This window comes from Ceratotherium simum, chromosome 19, assembly GCF_057802395.1.
Source record: "Ceratotherium simum simum isolate JZ-2026a chromosome 19, ASM5780239v1, whole genome shotgun sequence".
NCBI classification, from domain to species: domain Eukaryota; kingdom Metazoa; phylum Chordata; class Mammalia; order Perissodactyla; family Rhinocerotidae; genus Ceratotherium; species Ceratotherium simum.
Genome location: NC_141918.1, coordinates 27,786,394 through 27,803,969, shown reverse-complemented (window position 1 = coordinate 27,803,969; position 17,576 = coordinate 27,786,394). Strand labels below are relative to the sequence as shown.

Sequence of the window (17,576 nt, the reverse complement as noted above, 5' to 3'; positions counted from 1 at the left end):
TATCTTTAATATCTTCCTGTGAACCAGGAGAATATACTTTTCATTGCATTTTAGTTAGTATATTCTACAAATTTGCTTTGAAAATCACCAAATCTATGAAACAGTAACCTGAAGAATCACTATTTTCAATGACCTAATTTGTTCCAAGGAAACTGAAGTAATAGGATTTTTACCAGACTATCAATCTTTGTAACTAATTTGTGACCTTAAAAATAGGAATATACTGGTAAAGAATAAATTATTGAAAAATGTTACATTGTAAAAACATGCCTCTCCTTTTTCTTATATCTACTTATTCCTACAAAAGAAACCTGGTATTCTTTTGAGTTCTCAGTGGAGAAATCTTCGATGGGAACTCTTATATACCAGAGCAATAATAATACAGTGGATAAATCCAGGAAAGAAGCTTTTATTACCAAAGGGTTTATATTTGAACAGTGAATTTAATTATGCCAATAATAATGCCATTTAAACTGTTAATTGCTAAAAAAATAACTATTCCAAACAGCTTTACAATGTGGCCAAGTTTATCAGTCTACTTAAAGGCAGGAGAAAACATCTCGTTTTCACTTTTAAAAGTTGTTTATTATTTAAATAAGTATGGTTTATTTAGATATCTTTCAACAAATAGTGAAAAAAGATTTTCAAGTAGAAAAATAGCTTTAAAAAAGGTGTCAGTTTTCACCATTACCACCGCCCCTCGGCAGAAGACATAATTTAGGTTCAAAGCCTGAAAAGAAGTTCCAATTTTATGGAAGATTTCCAAAGAGTGATATTATTCATTCCACACATTCAGAAGACTAGGAGATTATTAAAACAAAATATTTTTATAACTAGACATGTAATTGAACTGCTGGAACATAGTCTGAAAGTTGAATCTCCTTAATCTTAGTGTTTTTATTTTTTCCCTTTGTAATTATTTTTTGCTTGCCTAACGTTATCAGGCTCAGAGGTTGAGCTAGAAAAAAGTTGCTAAGGGGTTTTTTTGTTGTTCTTGTCTCTGTGCTGAGGCTAAGTCGAAAACTTTCTATGTATTAACGTAACTATTTCACCAGTACAGGTACTAACTCAGATTCCTTAATATGGTGAATTCTCCAATTTAATTCTGTGGCATCTGGTATTATTTTATGCCCTCAAAGAACTGACAACATTCCTATACAGCTATGTATTTATTGAGAGATTATCATGAGTCAATTCTGTCGTAACTGGTAAGTCTTCAGTAAACTTCAGCTACCTACAAAAAAAAAAAAAAAAAAAAGAACTGACAACAAAACTCGGGTGGGAGCAAATATGACTCCTAGGATATGCCATATGTTGGGGATAAAAGATCCCCACCACCAAGTTATGTCATCTCTTTGAATACCTTAGACCAAGCAGAGATTTTAGGTTTGGTTTATATTTAATGTTTAATTGTGCAGCTCTTTATGCCAGCGTTTTGTGGACTGATTGTCATCTGTGTCCGCTGTTTCCTTAAAGCATGTATTTGATATAGTTGGGTAAGGACGTAAAGTGTAGGGTGAGTCACTTGGATGCCTCCGTAAGTGATAGGAATGCAGCCAGGAACTTTCTGCGCAGGAAGCACAGTCAAAGTATTAGTGTATAATAGTAGTGGATGTTCATAGAAATAATTGTATCATCAAGAAAATGTTAATTTCTTACTCTTTTTGAGGATGTGCTGCTTAAGGAGGCAGGGAAACATTTTAGAAGCAGTTGGATTTAGATTTTTTCCATTAAACACAGTTATCTGTCAAGTATCTGGAAAACTCTTATTTTACTAAACACCTCGGGAGGATTTGTGATGGCTAGGGTTTTATTATTTTACTGAGAAATAATTTAGACCAAGATCTGTCCATATTTAAATTAATTTAATATGGAGACTGGAATCTGAAGGAGCTGATTTTCTCAAATTGATATCCAATAACTATGGGCCAGAGTTAGAGAAATAAATGTGGAAAATAATATCAAGGAATAGAAGGGAACATGTGAGGAAAGATTAATATACTTGTGAAAATTAATTTTTAAAAATAGAATATATGAGGAAATAGTAGGAATTAATTGATAAAAAGAATACGTGCTATTCTGATAAATATGGAATGCAGTAGCAAATTAAAATAGGTAAAGTGTACTTGAGCAATTCAAAAATCTTTTACTTTCATGCTTCATAATTTGTTAAGGTCTTGAACAATGATTATTGAATAGTACCTTTAGATTGTAAAAGCAAAACCTCTTGGGAAAAAGCTATTGTTGTTAAGGGACGATAGGGTCTCATATAGCACCTTAAACATGCAGTGATGAATGAATGGAGCAGAAAAATTGTAGTGTGTTCAGTAAGCAGTTTTAGTTAGAGCAGCATGAATTAGAAGATAGTCAGGTGCTAATGCTGAAATCACTGCTGGTTATCACTTGGAAGTTTAAAATGGAAATATATATTATTTCTTGGATTGGAACCTCAAAATTTAGTTTATAATTCTGTTTGATTGTTTGGCACACATTTTTATCTCCATCTCTCTAGTAACTACCTGTGTGTAACTTGTAGTAATTGATTAATTCCTAAGTAGTGGAGAAAAACCTCTGGGTGGGGGCGAGTGGGATGTGGGGGTGGGAGTAGGTCAAATAGCAGAGATGACAGCTTTCCCTGTGCTGGATTGCACAAGGGGCTGGGTGGGGTGTGGGGAGAGCTATGAGGAATCTACTGTGACACTTCTGTAGCTCTGAGATGTATGGAGAATTCATAGCCAGTAATCATATGTAACTTGCTGGCTCAGTGCCTGTGGTTTTTTTGGGGGGACAAATCATCAGATTTGTGCCAAAAAAAAAAAAAAAGGAAGGGGCCTAAAACAGGCTTTCTCCCCTCTGTGTTTACAGCGTTTATTCCTGGGAGGTGAGAACTATATACAACATTTTGCTTTTAACTTGCAAAGTTTCACTTAGACGTAATTTAAAATATTTAATGATAACAATTGATAGAGTTTATATATATATATATATGGATAGATGTGATCGTTGATTCCTGTCTGAGCTAAAATACATTTTTTTATTACCAGTTAAATTTTGAGTGACACTATTTTCTATGATGACGATAATATATTTTAAAATAAAATATGTGAAAGTAGTTTACCTTAACTCAGAATTAAATTGACGGGCTGGCCCCGTGGCTTAGTGGTTAAGTGCGCACGCTCCGCTACTGGCAGCCCAGGTTCGGATCCCGGGCGCGCACCGACGCACTGCTCCTCCGGCCATGCTGAGGCTGCGTCCCACGTACAGCAACTAGAAGGATGTGCAGCTATGACATACAACTATCTACTGGGGCTTTGGGGGAAAAATAAATAAATTTAAAAAAATTAAAAAAAAATCAAATTGGCTACTCTTAAATGAGCCATTTGGTCAAGTTATAAGTATGTATTATGAATTTGTTGAGTGTATGCATTCATCACGTATTCGTTGAACACTTACAAAGTGGCAGCCACTTTTTTAGGAGCTGGGATATATACTGGTAAACAAAACAGAACCCCTGCCTGCAGAAAGATTACATTCTAATGAGACATTTCAGTCAGAGACACCAGGACGCATAAAGACATTGAGACTTGAACAAACTTGTGTCTGGAGAATCGAGTGAGTGAGCAAGAGGGAGAGTGGAAGGCAATGAGATGAGAGCTAGACAGAGGCTAGATCTTTTAGGGCCTTATAGACGGGGAAGGAAATTTGGATTTCACTCTGAGTGTCATGGGAAGTCATTGTAGGGTTTTGAGCAGGGAAGTTATGTAATCTGAATTATATATAAAATGCATACATATTTAAGAAATCACTCTGTGATGTGGAGAAGCAGCAGTACAGAGGCAAAAATGGAAACAGGGACACTAGATGTTGCAGTAATCCAGGTGAGAAATGGTGGTGGCTTGGACCAGGGTGCAGGAAGTGGTGGTGAGACGAGGTCAGATGGAGAATGTTTTCTGGAGGTAGATCGGGTAGCACTCGCTGATGCAGGGTGCGAGAGAAATCATGGGTGGTTGATTCCTAGGATTTTGGCTTAAACATTAGCTTAGTGAATGGTAGATGACTAGTTTGCTGAGATGTATGATTATTGGTGCCAAATTAATTCTAAACCTTTACCTATTAAATGAGAAATGGTTAAATCAACATTATCCTAAGTATGTGAAATTAAAACAGAACCATCACAAGAGCTTTTTTTTCTAGGCGGAGTATGTCCAGCTTGTTACTGAACTTCGAATGACAAGAGCCATTCAGCCTCAGATCAATGCTTTCTTACAGGGCTTCCATATGTTCATTCCACCTTCCCTCATACAACTTTTTGATGAATATGAATTGGTAAGGAAAGACATCAGTTCTTCTGTTGTTACACAGTACACAAAACCCCAGTTGATGTAATTCAGAAATAATTTTGGAATACTATAATGAATGGAATAATATATAATAAGACGTTATGGTTTGATGTTCATGTTTAGAGGTTTGTTATAAGATTTGTGATTGAGCTTCTCTTAAACTTAATAACCAGATTAGCAATTCCTTAATGTGAAATGGAGTTGAGGTAGTGATAAGCAAAAATGGAATATATTTCCAAAGTATTCTACATGGGAGATGTTGAAGGCCAGTCTTCCCAAAAACAGTATTCACGTTGTTTCTGAATTTTTTATTTGGCCATATGGGGTAAAGGATGCTGATACTAACTTCTTGTACTTCCAAAAAGATTTAAGAGGGTTTTTCTTGTTGTATTTGTGTTGTCTTCTCCAGCTTCTTGTTTTATCACATATATAATTTTATAATTTTCCATTTTAAACCTATGTGGAGTCCACTGGTTGCTGGCCCCTAGTCTCTGTTGAATGTTTTATTTGGCTCATTTAATTTGGCTGCCTCTTATGATCTAATGAGATTTCTAATTCTATATGCTTTATGTCTGGCTTTCCCCCATTTCCTTTTTCTCTTTTATTTTTGGTAATAAATTATTGTCAAACTCTTTGAGTTGTCTGACTCCTTAATCAAACACAGTATTTTAAATAGAGTATAGCTGCTTTCTTATTTAAAAAATTATAATTTGGAATAGTAAATTTTAGATCAATGGAAAAGTATCCTATGGTTTTTATTCTTCTTTTAAAATTAGTTTTACCCTACACCTTTCATTTTAATGTATGAATAAGTAGACTGATGTGTACCTTTAATTTTACATAAATACCAGTATTTCCAACTTATCACTCATGGTATATCTTAGTATAGTAGTGGACAAAATTTGCTAATTAATTTTGAAGTCAATTGTGACTTAGTTTCGTTAAATAACAGTTTTGAGTTTTTTCGGGTGTGTTTTTAAGTTTAAGATTAATGGTTTTGTTTAGCATAGACTCATCTAGTTTTTGCATAACCATAAAAGTTATTATTTTTAGCATTTAAAAATGGATGCGTATTTATGAACTGCTGTTAGACATGCTAGAAACAGAAATCCTAGCACCTCAGGTGTCCCCCTCATGTCCTTTTCCAGTCACTGTCCCCCATCATGGGTAACTACTCTCCTGACTTCTAACATCATAGATTAGGTTGCCTGTTTTGTTTTTTTTTTTTTTTTTTAAATTTTTTGTTTATTGCAGTAACATTGGTTTATAACATTGTAAAAATTTCAGGTGTACATCATTGTACTTCTATTTCTGCATAGATTACATCATGTTCACCACCAAAATACTAATTACAACCCATCACCACACACATGTACCCAATTATCCCTTTCACCCTCCTCCCTCCCCCCCTTCCCCTCTGGTAACCACCAATCCAATCTCTGTCCCTATGTGTTTGTTTATTGTTGTTATTATCTACTATTTAATGAAGGAAATCATACGGTATTTGACCTTCTCCCTCTGACTTATTTCACTTTGCATCATGCCCTCAATGTCCATCCATGTTGTCACAAATGGCTGGATTTCATCGTTTCTTATGGCTGAGTAGTATTCCATTGTGTATATATACCACAGCTTTTTTATCCATTCGTCCCTTGATGGGCACTTAGGTTGCTTCCAAGTCTTGGCTATCGTGAATAAGGCTGCAATGAACACAGGGGTGCATGTACCTTTGCAAATTGGTGTTTTCAAGTTCTTTGGATAAATACCCAACAGTGGAATAGCTGGATCATATGGTAGTTCTATCGTTGATTTTTTGAGGAATCTCCATACTGTTTTCCATAGTGGCTGCACCAGTTTGCACTCCCACCAGCAGTGTATGAGAGTTCCCTTCTCTCCACATAGGTTGCCTGTTTTTGAACTTAATATAAATGGAATAATCACCTAGAATATACCTGACTTCTTGAGCTCAACTTTTTGTTGTGAGAATCATGCATATTGTTGCATGCAGTTGTAATTTGTTTGTTTTCATTGCTGTGTAGTATTTCATTCTGTCAATATACTTTTTCTTGTGTTTTCTACTCTTGATGCACATTTGGTGGGTACTTTTCAGTTTCAGGCAGTTTGAAATAGTGCTGCTACAGACATTCTAGTACATGTCTTTAGGAGAACATATGTATGCATCCTGTAGGTTATATACCTTGGAGTGGAATTGCTGGGATATAGGGTGTGCATTTATTCCATTATAGTAGGTACTAGCAAATAGTTTTCCCAAGTGGTGTGTCAACTTGCACTCCTGCTAACAGATATGAGAGTTCTGGGTGTACCACATCCTCACCAGCATTTGATATTTTCTTTTACATTTTTATCCTTCTGGTGGATCAGTAGTGTTATTTCATTGTGATTTTAACTCCTGATGGCTAGTGAAGTGGAATGTGTTTTATATGTTTATTGGCCATTTGTATACTCTGTTTTTCAAGTGTTTGTTCAGGTAATTTTTTCATTTTCCTAGTGTGTTTTCTGGGTTTTGTTGCTGATTTGTAGGATTCTTTATATATTCTTTTTAGGAGTCTCGGTTAGATATGAATATCTTTTCCTACTTTGGTGTCTTAGTGAATAAAAGTTTTTAGTTTAACAGTTCAGTTCACTTGTTTTTTCTTTTCTTTTTTTTTAATGGGTGGAGCTTTTTGTGTTCTGTTTAAGAAACTGTTTCTTATTCCAAGGTCGTGAAGGTATTTTCCTATGTTTTCCTCTAAAAGCTGTATTCCTTTATCTTTCACATTTAGGTCTGCTACTGGTAAGTTTTTAATTGTGGTTCTCATGTTGAAGTTAGGTCAGGATTCCTAGTCTGTCTTAGAAGTTGAGCTGATTCAGATGGTGGATTATTTGGGAAGAGCAGTCTTGTAGGCATGGCCCTGATTTATGCAGTGATGATGATGATGATTATTAAGCACTTAGTATTTGACAGGCACTTTACATGTATTAACTTTTAAAATCTTCACAATGGACCTCTGAGGTATGTAGTATCATTCCCATTATACAAACGAGGAAAACTAGGCCAAAGGAAGTACAGAGCTTGCTCGTGTTCACCGAGTATGTGTTAGAGACAGACTGTGTGCCTGTGTTCTCTGGCCCAGAGCCCAGTCTCGCTTCATCAGTATTGCCACACTGCCTCTCAGGGGCATGAATTATAAATGGGACTTGGTTTTAGAACCTTTTGTGTGGTTTTGTATCTTTCGTAGGAAAGGGCTATGCTACACTGGGATAGAAAACTTTTTTCAAAAGTCAGCACAAACATCTAAGCTAGGTGTGCATCTGAACTAAAGGATACAGGTTAGATTCTAGAGTTTTAGTGAGAAGACAGTTCCGGTAGCATCATTGCCCTAACCCGAGATGTATTCATCCATTGTGGACAGAATGCAATTCCAAGTCAGGAGATGATTATCAGGTTCAAAAATGGTGACAACATTGTTGTCATTAATAATGTCTATACTGTTACAGTGGAGAGGGTCTTCCCCAATGTCTGAGGGACTGTCCTTCCATACTGTGCTGCTTATGAATTTATCCATGGTGGTACCAGAATATTAAAACGTTGAGCCATGTGAATACTAGGTAAGCTGATGGCTGTGAACACTTGCATGACTCAGTTTCTGAGCTTAGAATGGGTCATATATGTTACACCCAATTCCAGTAGGTCAATTCAGTTTTGTCATATTTTAAAAAAAAATGAATTATTGATTGGGACTTTTTGTTATATGTACTTTTTATTGTGGAATTCCCATTTCATCTATTTGTTTTCAGTCAGTTTAATAACTTTTTTTGCCCAGGGGTTAAATGGGATAATAAAGATCTTTCATCCTCTTCACAAGAAGTTATAACAAATAATATGATGCTTATGAAATGCTTCAAATTTCTTGAGAAAATAAAGTCTCAGTCATTTTTATTCATAATTATTAACAATGAGAGTGTACTTAATATTATTAAAAGCTTATCTTCAGCCTAGAAGGGAAGAGTATTAAACTTATGGGTTGTAAGAAATGTATAAAATTCATCCCGACCCCCTTTGGCAGATCTGTATCAGGGTCCTACCAGGGAACAGAGTTTCCCCAGTTGGTTCAAATAACGAAACTTGAACAAAGGGACTGTTACAGAGCTGTGGACAGTGTTAAGAATAAACAAGGTCTGGTGAGGCCTCCAGAGACAAGCAGCAGTGGAAAGCCTTCATCACCCCTGGACCTGAAGGGACAGGTAGAGGACTTCTTGTGGAGACATGGCTACTGCAGAGATGTGCTGAAGCAGGGAGAGAGCAGAAAATACCCTCACCTCCAGACTCCTGCCTATTTCTCAGTGATGGAACCCAACCTGAAGCCGACAGGCAAGAGAGCCAGTCTGCACGGATTGGCCTCCTGGGGCACAGAACAGGGCAAAGAAAGGTGGAGAATGAATTCGGGGTTGAAAAATGGACGTTAACCAGAACGTCTTCATCTAGTAAAAATCGTTTATAATACTATGGCAAGGAGGACTAACACGCATCCTAGACTAGAAGTTCTCAAACTTTTTGGTCTTAGGACCCCCTGGCAGCAAGAGTTTTTGTTTATGTAGGTTATATTAATTGATATTTACTGTTTTTGAAATTAAAACAGAAGTGTAAAATATTTTAATTCATATAACAATAACGCTCTATTACGTATTAACGTAACATTTTAAAGATGAAAACTTCATTTTCCAGAATAAAACAAAAATAGTGGGAAGAGGGGCATTATTTTTCATTTCTACAAGTTTCTTTAATGTCTGACAATAGAAAACAGCTGGGTTCTCATGTCTGCCTCTGTATATAACCTGTTGTGATAGGTTGTTTGGCTGAACTATATGGAGAAAATCCAGCCTCAGATAAGTTGGAGAATGGAGAACCTTGCAGACTCCTTCAGTAGATTTTAGAAACCCCCACGAGTTCTCAGACACCACCTTATATACATTAATCTTCTTAGAGCACGCTGTGTACTAGTCAGATGTGTATTATGAGTAGTTGCTGCAGGAGACATGATTTTGAACCACATAGTATCAGTGTCTCTAAAACCCTGCTGTTGTGGCTTGTTGGTGTTTAGTTAAGTGTAGGCTAGTCAGTGCCTAACCTGAGTGTGTAAACACATCCAACTATGAGATATGGGCTGATTCAGAGATGTGGACAAGCTCTTCTCATGTTCCCTTTTCTTTTGGAAAACATAATGGTAAATTGTGCCATTCTTAATTTCATTTTCAGTTATTTGGTTGATATTTTGTTTGTTTGATGTTCTTCCTGGAAAAACGGCGGCCACCAAAAGTCATTAGGAAAATTGCATTTCTTTTCTCACCTTGGGGAAAGTTGACTTTAAAGGATCTGAATTATTCCAAAATAGAGGCCTTAATCTGTTTTTTAAAAAAATAATAACTATTGTATTACCTCCTTTTTCCTTGTGATAGGGTTTCTTGATGATCTTTTTCTTTGCTTAACCCAGGCTTCATTCAGGTCTTTGTTGTCACTTTCATGTTGAAAGTCAGTCTCTTCATAGAATTTAACAAATTCATAAAATAAAAATACACGTAAACTAAAGATAATGTTCATAAAATTGTTGCGCATCTAAACCGTTGTTGCATATGTGTTTATATATAAACATGAACTATTGTCTCTTATGTTTTAATTAAATTGTATCAGTGTGGAGACAGCTCCACATCTCACACTATTTGAGCTTATCAGTATCAAGGGTTCTTTTCCATGTAGTGCTTGTTATTGATGACATGCAGAAACTGTCACAAAAATAAATCAGTTTTACCTGGGATTAGTTTCTAATTAAGGCAAATTTACTATTTAAATGTAATAGCTTTTTTTTTCCAGAAGAAGATTAATGAAATACTTTTCTTCTTCCCCAAAGGAGCTGCTGCTTTCGGGCATGCCAGAAATTGATGTGAGTGATTGGATGAAAAATACAGAATACACAAGTGGCTATGAAAGAGAAGATCCAGTTATTCAGGTAAAATCTCTCTAGAGCTTAGAATGGAGTTAAGTTTTGCCATTTAATTTTGTAAGCTTTTCAACGCTATTGGATGAAAACCTACATTAATTAACAAAGTAAAGTTTTTCCCTAAATTCTTCTCATGGGAATATTGCATATGAAAACTTGGTATGAAATCATTTTTGATAAATGAGTTTCATAGAATAAAATATGCTTTATGAATATTGCGTATTTCTCTGGTATTTGGAAGTCTACAGTTGCTCTGAAATATGAGCTAAGTTTTTTGTTGTTGTTGTTGTTAGTGGTTCTGGGAAGTTGTGGAAGACATTACTCCAGAGGAGAGAGTTCTTCTCTTGCAGTTTGTTACTGGCAGGTAAGAAGTTTTTTATGATAATGTGGAAAGAATTTAATGTATTCCATTTCTAATGGCTTAGAGATAAACACGCCAAAAGAGTTATTACTGAATTGTCAGTTTGTTCCTCCCTTTCCACTTTTTTAGGTATTAAACAGATTTATTTAGGCATTAAAGATAAAACACTTATAGTCTGCTCAGTAAATGTTTGTTTAATGTATAAAAAAGTAAACTGTTCCAGTCAGGACTATCAGCATATATATTGTATTTTATAATTTGTTAATCTTTTTGTTAATTTCTCTCCAGATCTTATCAAACTTTAAAGTCTCAAGATTCATGGCCTAAAAAATAATTTGTGATACCATACTTCTTTGAAAAGTCTACTTTTGGAACCAATTATATATTACAGATATTAGAAAACTAGATGATTTAAACCTCTTTTAATTTATATATCTGAAAGATGTAAAGAAAGGGTTTGATCTTCATTCTTGATAACTTAGACTTTCATCTTTCTTTCTATTTATGAAAATATAGTTCAGTTTTTCCGTTATAAGTGTCCATAGCTCTAGGAATGTTGGAACACTCAGAAAATCAGAAGAAATAAGGAAAACTACCCTCCACCAGCAATAACAAATATAACAATGTGATGCGTTTACTTTTCTTTATTTTTTCTGCCTTTTTTAAAAACATAATTGTGAGTATATATCTGTATGAAATATGTATATGTTAAAGTTCTCTATTTTCTTATTTTAAAAGTAGTACATAACCATTATAGAAAATTTGGAAAATAGAGACTACAAATAGAAGAAAATGAACATTCTATTAACTAATTCCACTATTCAGAAGTAACACTATTAACATTTTGCTTTATTTTTTTAGTCTTTTAACTATATAATTAGAAAAATAGTTGGAGTCACCCTATACATCTAATTTTAAAGAATAAATAAAGCAGGAATATTCACATTTTGTAGACTAAAGATATGAAAGAAAACCTTGTTTGTTGGGGGCCGCCCTAGTGGCGCAAGCGGTTAAGTGCTTGCGCTCCACTGCGGTGGCCTGGGGTTCGCTGGTTCGGATCCTGGGCGCGCACTGACGCACCGCTTGTTGAGCCATGCTGTGGCAGTGTCCCATATAAAGTGAGGAAGATGGGCATGGATGTTAGCTCAGGGCCAGTCTTCCTCAGAAAAAAAAAAAAGGGATGATTGGCATCAGATGTTACCTCAGGGCTGATCTTCCTCACACACACACAAAAAAGAAAACCTTGGTGGTGGTTTTGTTTTTTTCTGTTGTTTTTTTTTTCTGTGGCTTCGTAATGCCAAGAAATACTCAGAGATTTGAGTAATTTAATAAAGAGAATTAAACTAAAATTATATTTTCTATGTAGGAGGGTTAGACAATTCAAATTTAAAAAAATCACCTCTAAGCTCAATCTCTGAAGAGAACCACTGTTCACATTTTAGTTATTCTTCTGGAATTTTCCCCACATATATAAATTTTTACTTTTCAAAAACATTGTTTCTGTTTCATAACTTTTGGATTTAGCAATATATCAGTTAAAAATTGTTCCATTTATAGATCTAATTGTTTTAATGGATGCCTGTTCTTCAGCTTATGGACCTCCCTTAATTGATATTGTCCTTTATTGTTAAATTTTCCTCTTTGTGAGTAGTGCTGAGCAAATAAGGAATTCTTATGCTTATGTACTGGTGGGTCACTGATTATTTACATGGGATAAATTCTTAGAAGGGAAATTTTTGGATACAAAAGTATACAAAGTTTCGCAACCTCGATAAATATTGTTCATTTACCCTTCAGAAAGTTATCAGTTTTCACATCAGCAGGGAATGAAATGACCTATTCCTTTTATTCTATCAATAGGGGATGTAATCATTTTTGTTTTCATGTAATTTACTTATGTAATTTTTTTGTGTCAGGTGAATTGCCTGAATTGCCTTTATTTTTTGTGCATTATTCTACTGTCATTTAAAACAAATTCAGTTTTGGGGGCTGGCCGGGTGGCGTGGTGGTTAAGTTTGCATGCTCTGCTTTGGCGGCCCGGGGTTCACTGGTTTGGATCTGGGCGCAGACCTGCATACTGCTCCTCAAGCCATGCTGTGGTGGCATCCCACATGCTGAATAGAGGAAGACTGGCACAGATGTTAGCTCAGGGCTGATCTTCCTCAGCAAAAAGAGGAAGATTGGCAACAGATGTTAGCTCAGGGCCGATCTTCCTCACCAAAAAAAAAAAAAAATTAAATTTTAAATGTTCTTCATATTTTAGGGGCATTAACTCTGCAGATATATTTCCCCCCAGTTTATCATTTGCCTTTTAACTTTATTAAGTTGAATATACAAGTTTTGTGTAATTTAAATTATAAATTTAGCTTATAAAATTTATAAAATGGAAGTTTTAAATTATGTTGCAAGTTGATTATCAGTACTGTTCTTTATGGTTTTTATAAATCCTTCCCTACTCCCAAGATGTTATATATTTGTTTATCTACATTTTTTTCTGTAACTTTTTTATAATTTCTGTTTTTATGTTCCAGTTTTTAAGCCATCTGGACTTTATTTTGGTTTATGTTGTGAGGTAGGGCTCTTTTATTATGTTTCTAAATGGTTTATATCTAAACCATTTCATGAATTATATTTTCCCCTGTGATTTGGTTAGTCTGAGTTGTAAAATGCAGAAAACAATTATTTAAATTCTTTGGTACTAAAAGCGTCTTATTAAATTACTTGCTCTTGCAGAATAAAAAAATACTTGGATTAGTTGTACACAGTGCCCCTCTGGTGTCAGTAGTATAGTCATTGTTAGCAATGCTGGAAAGAACTACACTGTTGATTAAACTGGTCATGAAGTGTAGTGCGTGTGAATCCGTTTAAACTGAGGTGAAGGATGTGGGTGAAGAGTACACACCAAGGGGAAACAACACAGAGCCAAACTTCACCTTCAACTTGAAGCAGCCACCTTTCAACACTTAGTCTATACAGAATTCTTGTTTTGAATTCAAACTAAGTCATAAGTTCTTTAAAACCTTAACTTTTCCTTTTATATTAGACCTGTAGTCGTTAGTATAGGTATAGCATTTGCCATTCTAAACCTAAAGTGTATATTTTTTTCTTTTAACACTTTTTGGAAAATTCTGATTATCTGTTTGTTTATATTTAGATACTAAAATGTCTTTCTCCATGTCTGTAGTACAGTTTAGTGCAACTTTACTGGAAAGTCAAATGTGTTCCAATTGTAGAACCAAGAATCAGTACAAAAAGTAATTTTTATTGTGGTGACAATATTTTGTTGGTCTATAAGACTGTCTTAAATGTTTTACTCTTTTGTTTCATTACCCCTTAGGAATAATGAAAATCAGACTTGATGATTTCTTTGTATATAAAATAGAAGTATAACATTTTTATTAACTGTAATTTTGCATTGTATAATCCAAGTGTCATAATATTCAACCAAAGACCATTTCATTTATTTTTCTCATACATGCTTAAGCGTGATGACCCATGATCTTAGTATATAAGATCTACTGATTATTCAAGTGTGGGGCTAGTCATATTTGGTTATAGTTTAGAAGAAGACTAAGGTTTCAGGGATTGTTTGTGAGTATCAGCTTACAGAATAATTTAATTTAGATGTTAAAATTGGAATATCTGATTTTTTAAGCTTATGTTTCAAAATTTAGTTATATGAAAGACATTAGATTGATCATCCTGATATTGAAGTATTGTGCTGTAATTTGTGTAAGAATCAGTGTCAAGGCTTATTTTCTCATCTTGTCCTTATGAAGTAGTATCCTTATTTCAAAATTCTGCCTCTCTGGGAAATTGAGAACAACTTGGCCTTTTATCCCTTTCCATTTTTGGTTGCCTTTGTTAATTTTTTAGGCAAAGGTTAATATACATAGGTTAACTAATGCCGAATTTTATTTCAGTTTACAAACATATTCAGGTCTTCTTTAGATTGTCTCGTCCTAAATAGGAATTGTTCATGCATTAGTGTTTTATCAGCAAGATTCAGGTATACTTTTAATATTCACTTGGATTTCTAAGATGAGCTCAGGCATTTCATCAATAAAGCATTTAGGGACCGGCCTGGTGGCGCAAGCAGTTAAGTGCGCGCGCTCCGCTGCGGCGGCCCGAGGTTCACCGGTTTGGATCCCGGGCGCGCACCAATGCACTGTTTGGCAAGCCATGCTGTGGCGGCGTCCCATATAAAGTGGAGGAAGATGGGCACGGATGTTAGCCCAGGGCCAGTCTTCCTTAGTGAAAAAAAAGAAAAAGAGGAGGGTTGGCAGATGTTAGCACAGGGCTGATCTCCTCACAAAAAATAAATAAATAAATAAATAAAATAAAGCATTTAATAGCAACCAGACTGCTTCCCACCTAGAAGAGAAAACCTGTTTTTAGGGATTCATTTATATTGAATTGTTAAATTTTTTCCCCTGTGAATGTATATATATCATCTGTGATTTCAAAGAGAAAATCCTGGTGCATTTTTTAATGTTATTTTTAGTGTATGTGGTAAAAATACATAACTTAAAATTTAACATTTTAACCATTTTTAGGTGTACAGTTCTGTGACATAAAGTACATTCACTTTGTTGTGCAATTATCACCACCATTGATCTCCCAAACTGTTTTATCTTCCTCAGCTGAAACTGTAACCATTAAATGCTAACTCCCCATTCCCTCTCCCTGCAGCTCTTGGCAGCCACCATTCTACTTTCTGTCTATGAATTTGACTACTCTAGGTACTTCATATAAGTGGAGCTGTATGTTGTCTTTTTGTGACTGGCTTATTTCACTTAGTGTAATGTCCTCAAGGTTCATCCATATTCTAGCAGAATTGGGCAAATTCTGATGAATGTCAGAATTTCCTTCCCTTTTAAGGCTGAGTAATATTCCATTGTAAGTATATAGTACATTTTGCTTATCTTCATCCATCGATGTTCTTTTGAGTTGCTTCCACCTTTTGGCTATTGTGAGTAATGCTACTATGAACATGGATGTACAGATATCTCTTTTGAGTCTTTGTTTTCCATTCTGTTGGATATAGACTATAATTCTTTGTTTAATTTTTTGAGAAATCACCATGCTATTTTCTACAGTGGCTGCACCATTTTACATTTCCACCAGCAATGCATAGGGGTTCCAATTTCTGCACATCCTTTCCCATACTTAATAGTCATCCTAATGTATATGAAGTGGAATCTCATTGTGGTTTTGATTTGCATTTCCCTGATGACTAGTGATGTTGATTGAGCATCTTTTCATATTCTTTAGACCATTTGTGTATCTTCTTTGGAGAAATGTCTGTTCAAGTCCTTTACCTATTTTTTAATTGGGTTTTTGTTGTTGAGTTGTAGGAGTTCTGTATATTTTCTGGATATCAATTGCTTATCAGATTTATGATTTGAAAATATTTTCTCACATTCTGTGGGTTACCTTTTTACTCTGTTCATGGTGTCCTTTGGTGCACAAGTTTTTAATTTTGATGAAGTCCGGTTTATTTGTTTTCCTTTGTTGCCTGTGCTTTTGGTGTTACTTCCAAAAAATCGTTGCCGAATCCAGTGTCATGACGCTTTTCCTCTATATTTTCTAAGAATTTTATAGTTTTAGCTCTTATGTTTGTCTTTTATTCATTTTGAGTTAATTTGTATATATTTTGTTAGGTAAGAGTCCAACTTAATTTTTTTGTAGTGGATATCCAGTTTTCCCAATGTAATTTGTTGAAAAGACTGTCCTTTCCATTGAATGTTCCTAGCTCTCTCTTTTTTTTGTGAGGAAGATCAGCCCTGAGCTAACATCCATGCCAATCCTCCTGTTTTTGTGAGGAAGACTGGCCCTGGGCTAACATCTATGCCCATCTTCCTCCATTTTATATGGGATGCTGCCACAGCATGGCCTGACAAGCGGAGCCTCGATGGGCCGCCAGCAGCAGAGCGCGCGCACTTAACCACTACGCCACAAGGCCAGCCCTCCTAGCTCTTTGTTGAATATCATTTGGCCATATATGCGAGAGTTTATTTTGGGGTTGCCTGTTCTATTCCGTTGGTCTGTATGTCTGTCTTTATACCAGTGCCACACTGTTTTGATTACTATAGCTTTGTAGTTTAGGTTTTGAAATCAGGAACTGTGAGACCTCTGTCTTTGTTCTTCTTTTTTGGTATTCAGGGTTCAACCATTTTTTTTAACGAACTGAATTCTGGTTAATACTATGAATCATATGTTAGAAAACATTTTTAATACTAGTCAAATTTCTGCCTTTGAGTGTGCTTATAATACCTAGACTTTAAATGTTTGTCATTGTAATTTATCCAAAAAGCACTACAGCATCTCATTTTAAAAACAGCGAAGTTTTTTCCAGATCAGTTTGTTTAATCATGATACATACAAAGTCTAGTTTGAAGTAATAATTTTATTTCAAAGTAAACAATAGGAAGTTGTAATTACATCCTCTACAGCTGTGTACCCAAGATTAAATTTTCTAGTGGTGTTTATGCATTAAGTGTTAGCCTTCCTGTGATCTCATAATGTTAGGTGACATTTTAAAAAAATAGATCTGATATTCTGAATCTCTGGAAAGAGAAATGTAAAGAATTTTCTGGTTTTCCCAGAAAATTTACTTTTCTGTGAAAAGTAAAACAAAACAAAAACCCTGTGACCCTAGATATTTTTCACAAACAGGGAAATCATTTGGATTACGTGTAAGAGCTTCTGTTGCTTGAATTAATCAAGCAAACTTTCATTTATTCAGCAAATAGTTAATGACTGACTAGATGCCAGTCTTTTTGCTAATAACCCCAAGGATACAAATACAAATATGACATATTTGGGCCCTCACATCAGTCCCAGTTGAGCAGGGAGACACGTGAAAGAAAACAGTTG

The 17,576-nt window shown here is 35.1% G+C and overlaps 1 protein-coding gene across 6 annotated transcripts in view; it reads left to right on the top strand.

The window, feature by feature from the left end:
- The window catches only part of HACE1 (HECT domain and ankyrin repeat containing E3 ubiquitin protein ligase 1), a 112,879-nt gene that overhangs the window by 92,524 nt on the left and 2,779 nt on the right, over positions 1 to 17,576 (top strand). For 4 of the 6 annotated variants that reach the window (XM_087443931.1, XM_087443928.1, XM_014781131.2 and 1 more), the window contains 3 exons: positions 4,195 to 4,326; positions 10,247 to 10,345; positions 10,630 to 10,700. In XM_087443931.1, coding sequence (XP_087300057.1) covers positions 4,195 to 4,326; positions 10,247 to 10,345; positions 10,630 to 10,700 — 302 coding nt within the window. The remainder of the gene's footprint in view (positions 1 to 4,194; positions 4,327 to 10,246; positions 10,346 to 10,629; positions 10,701 to 17,576) is intronic. The other 2 variants (XM_087443930.1, XM_087443932.1) reach the window with 2 other exon arrangements.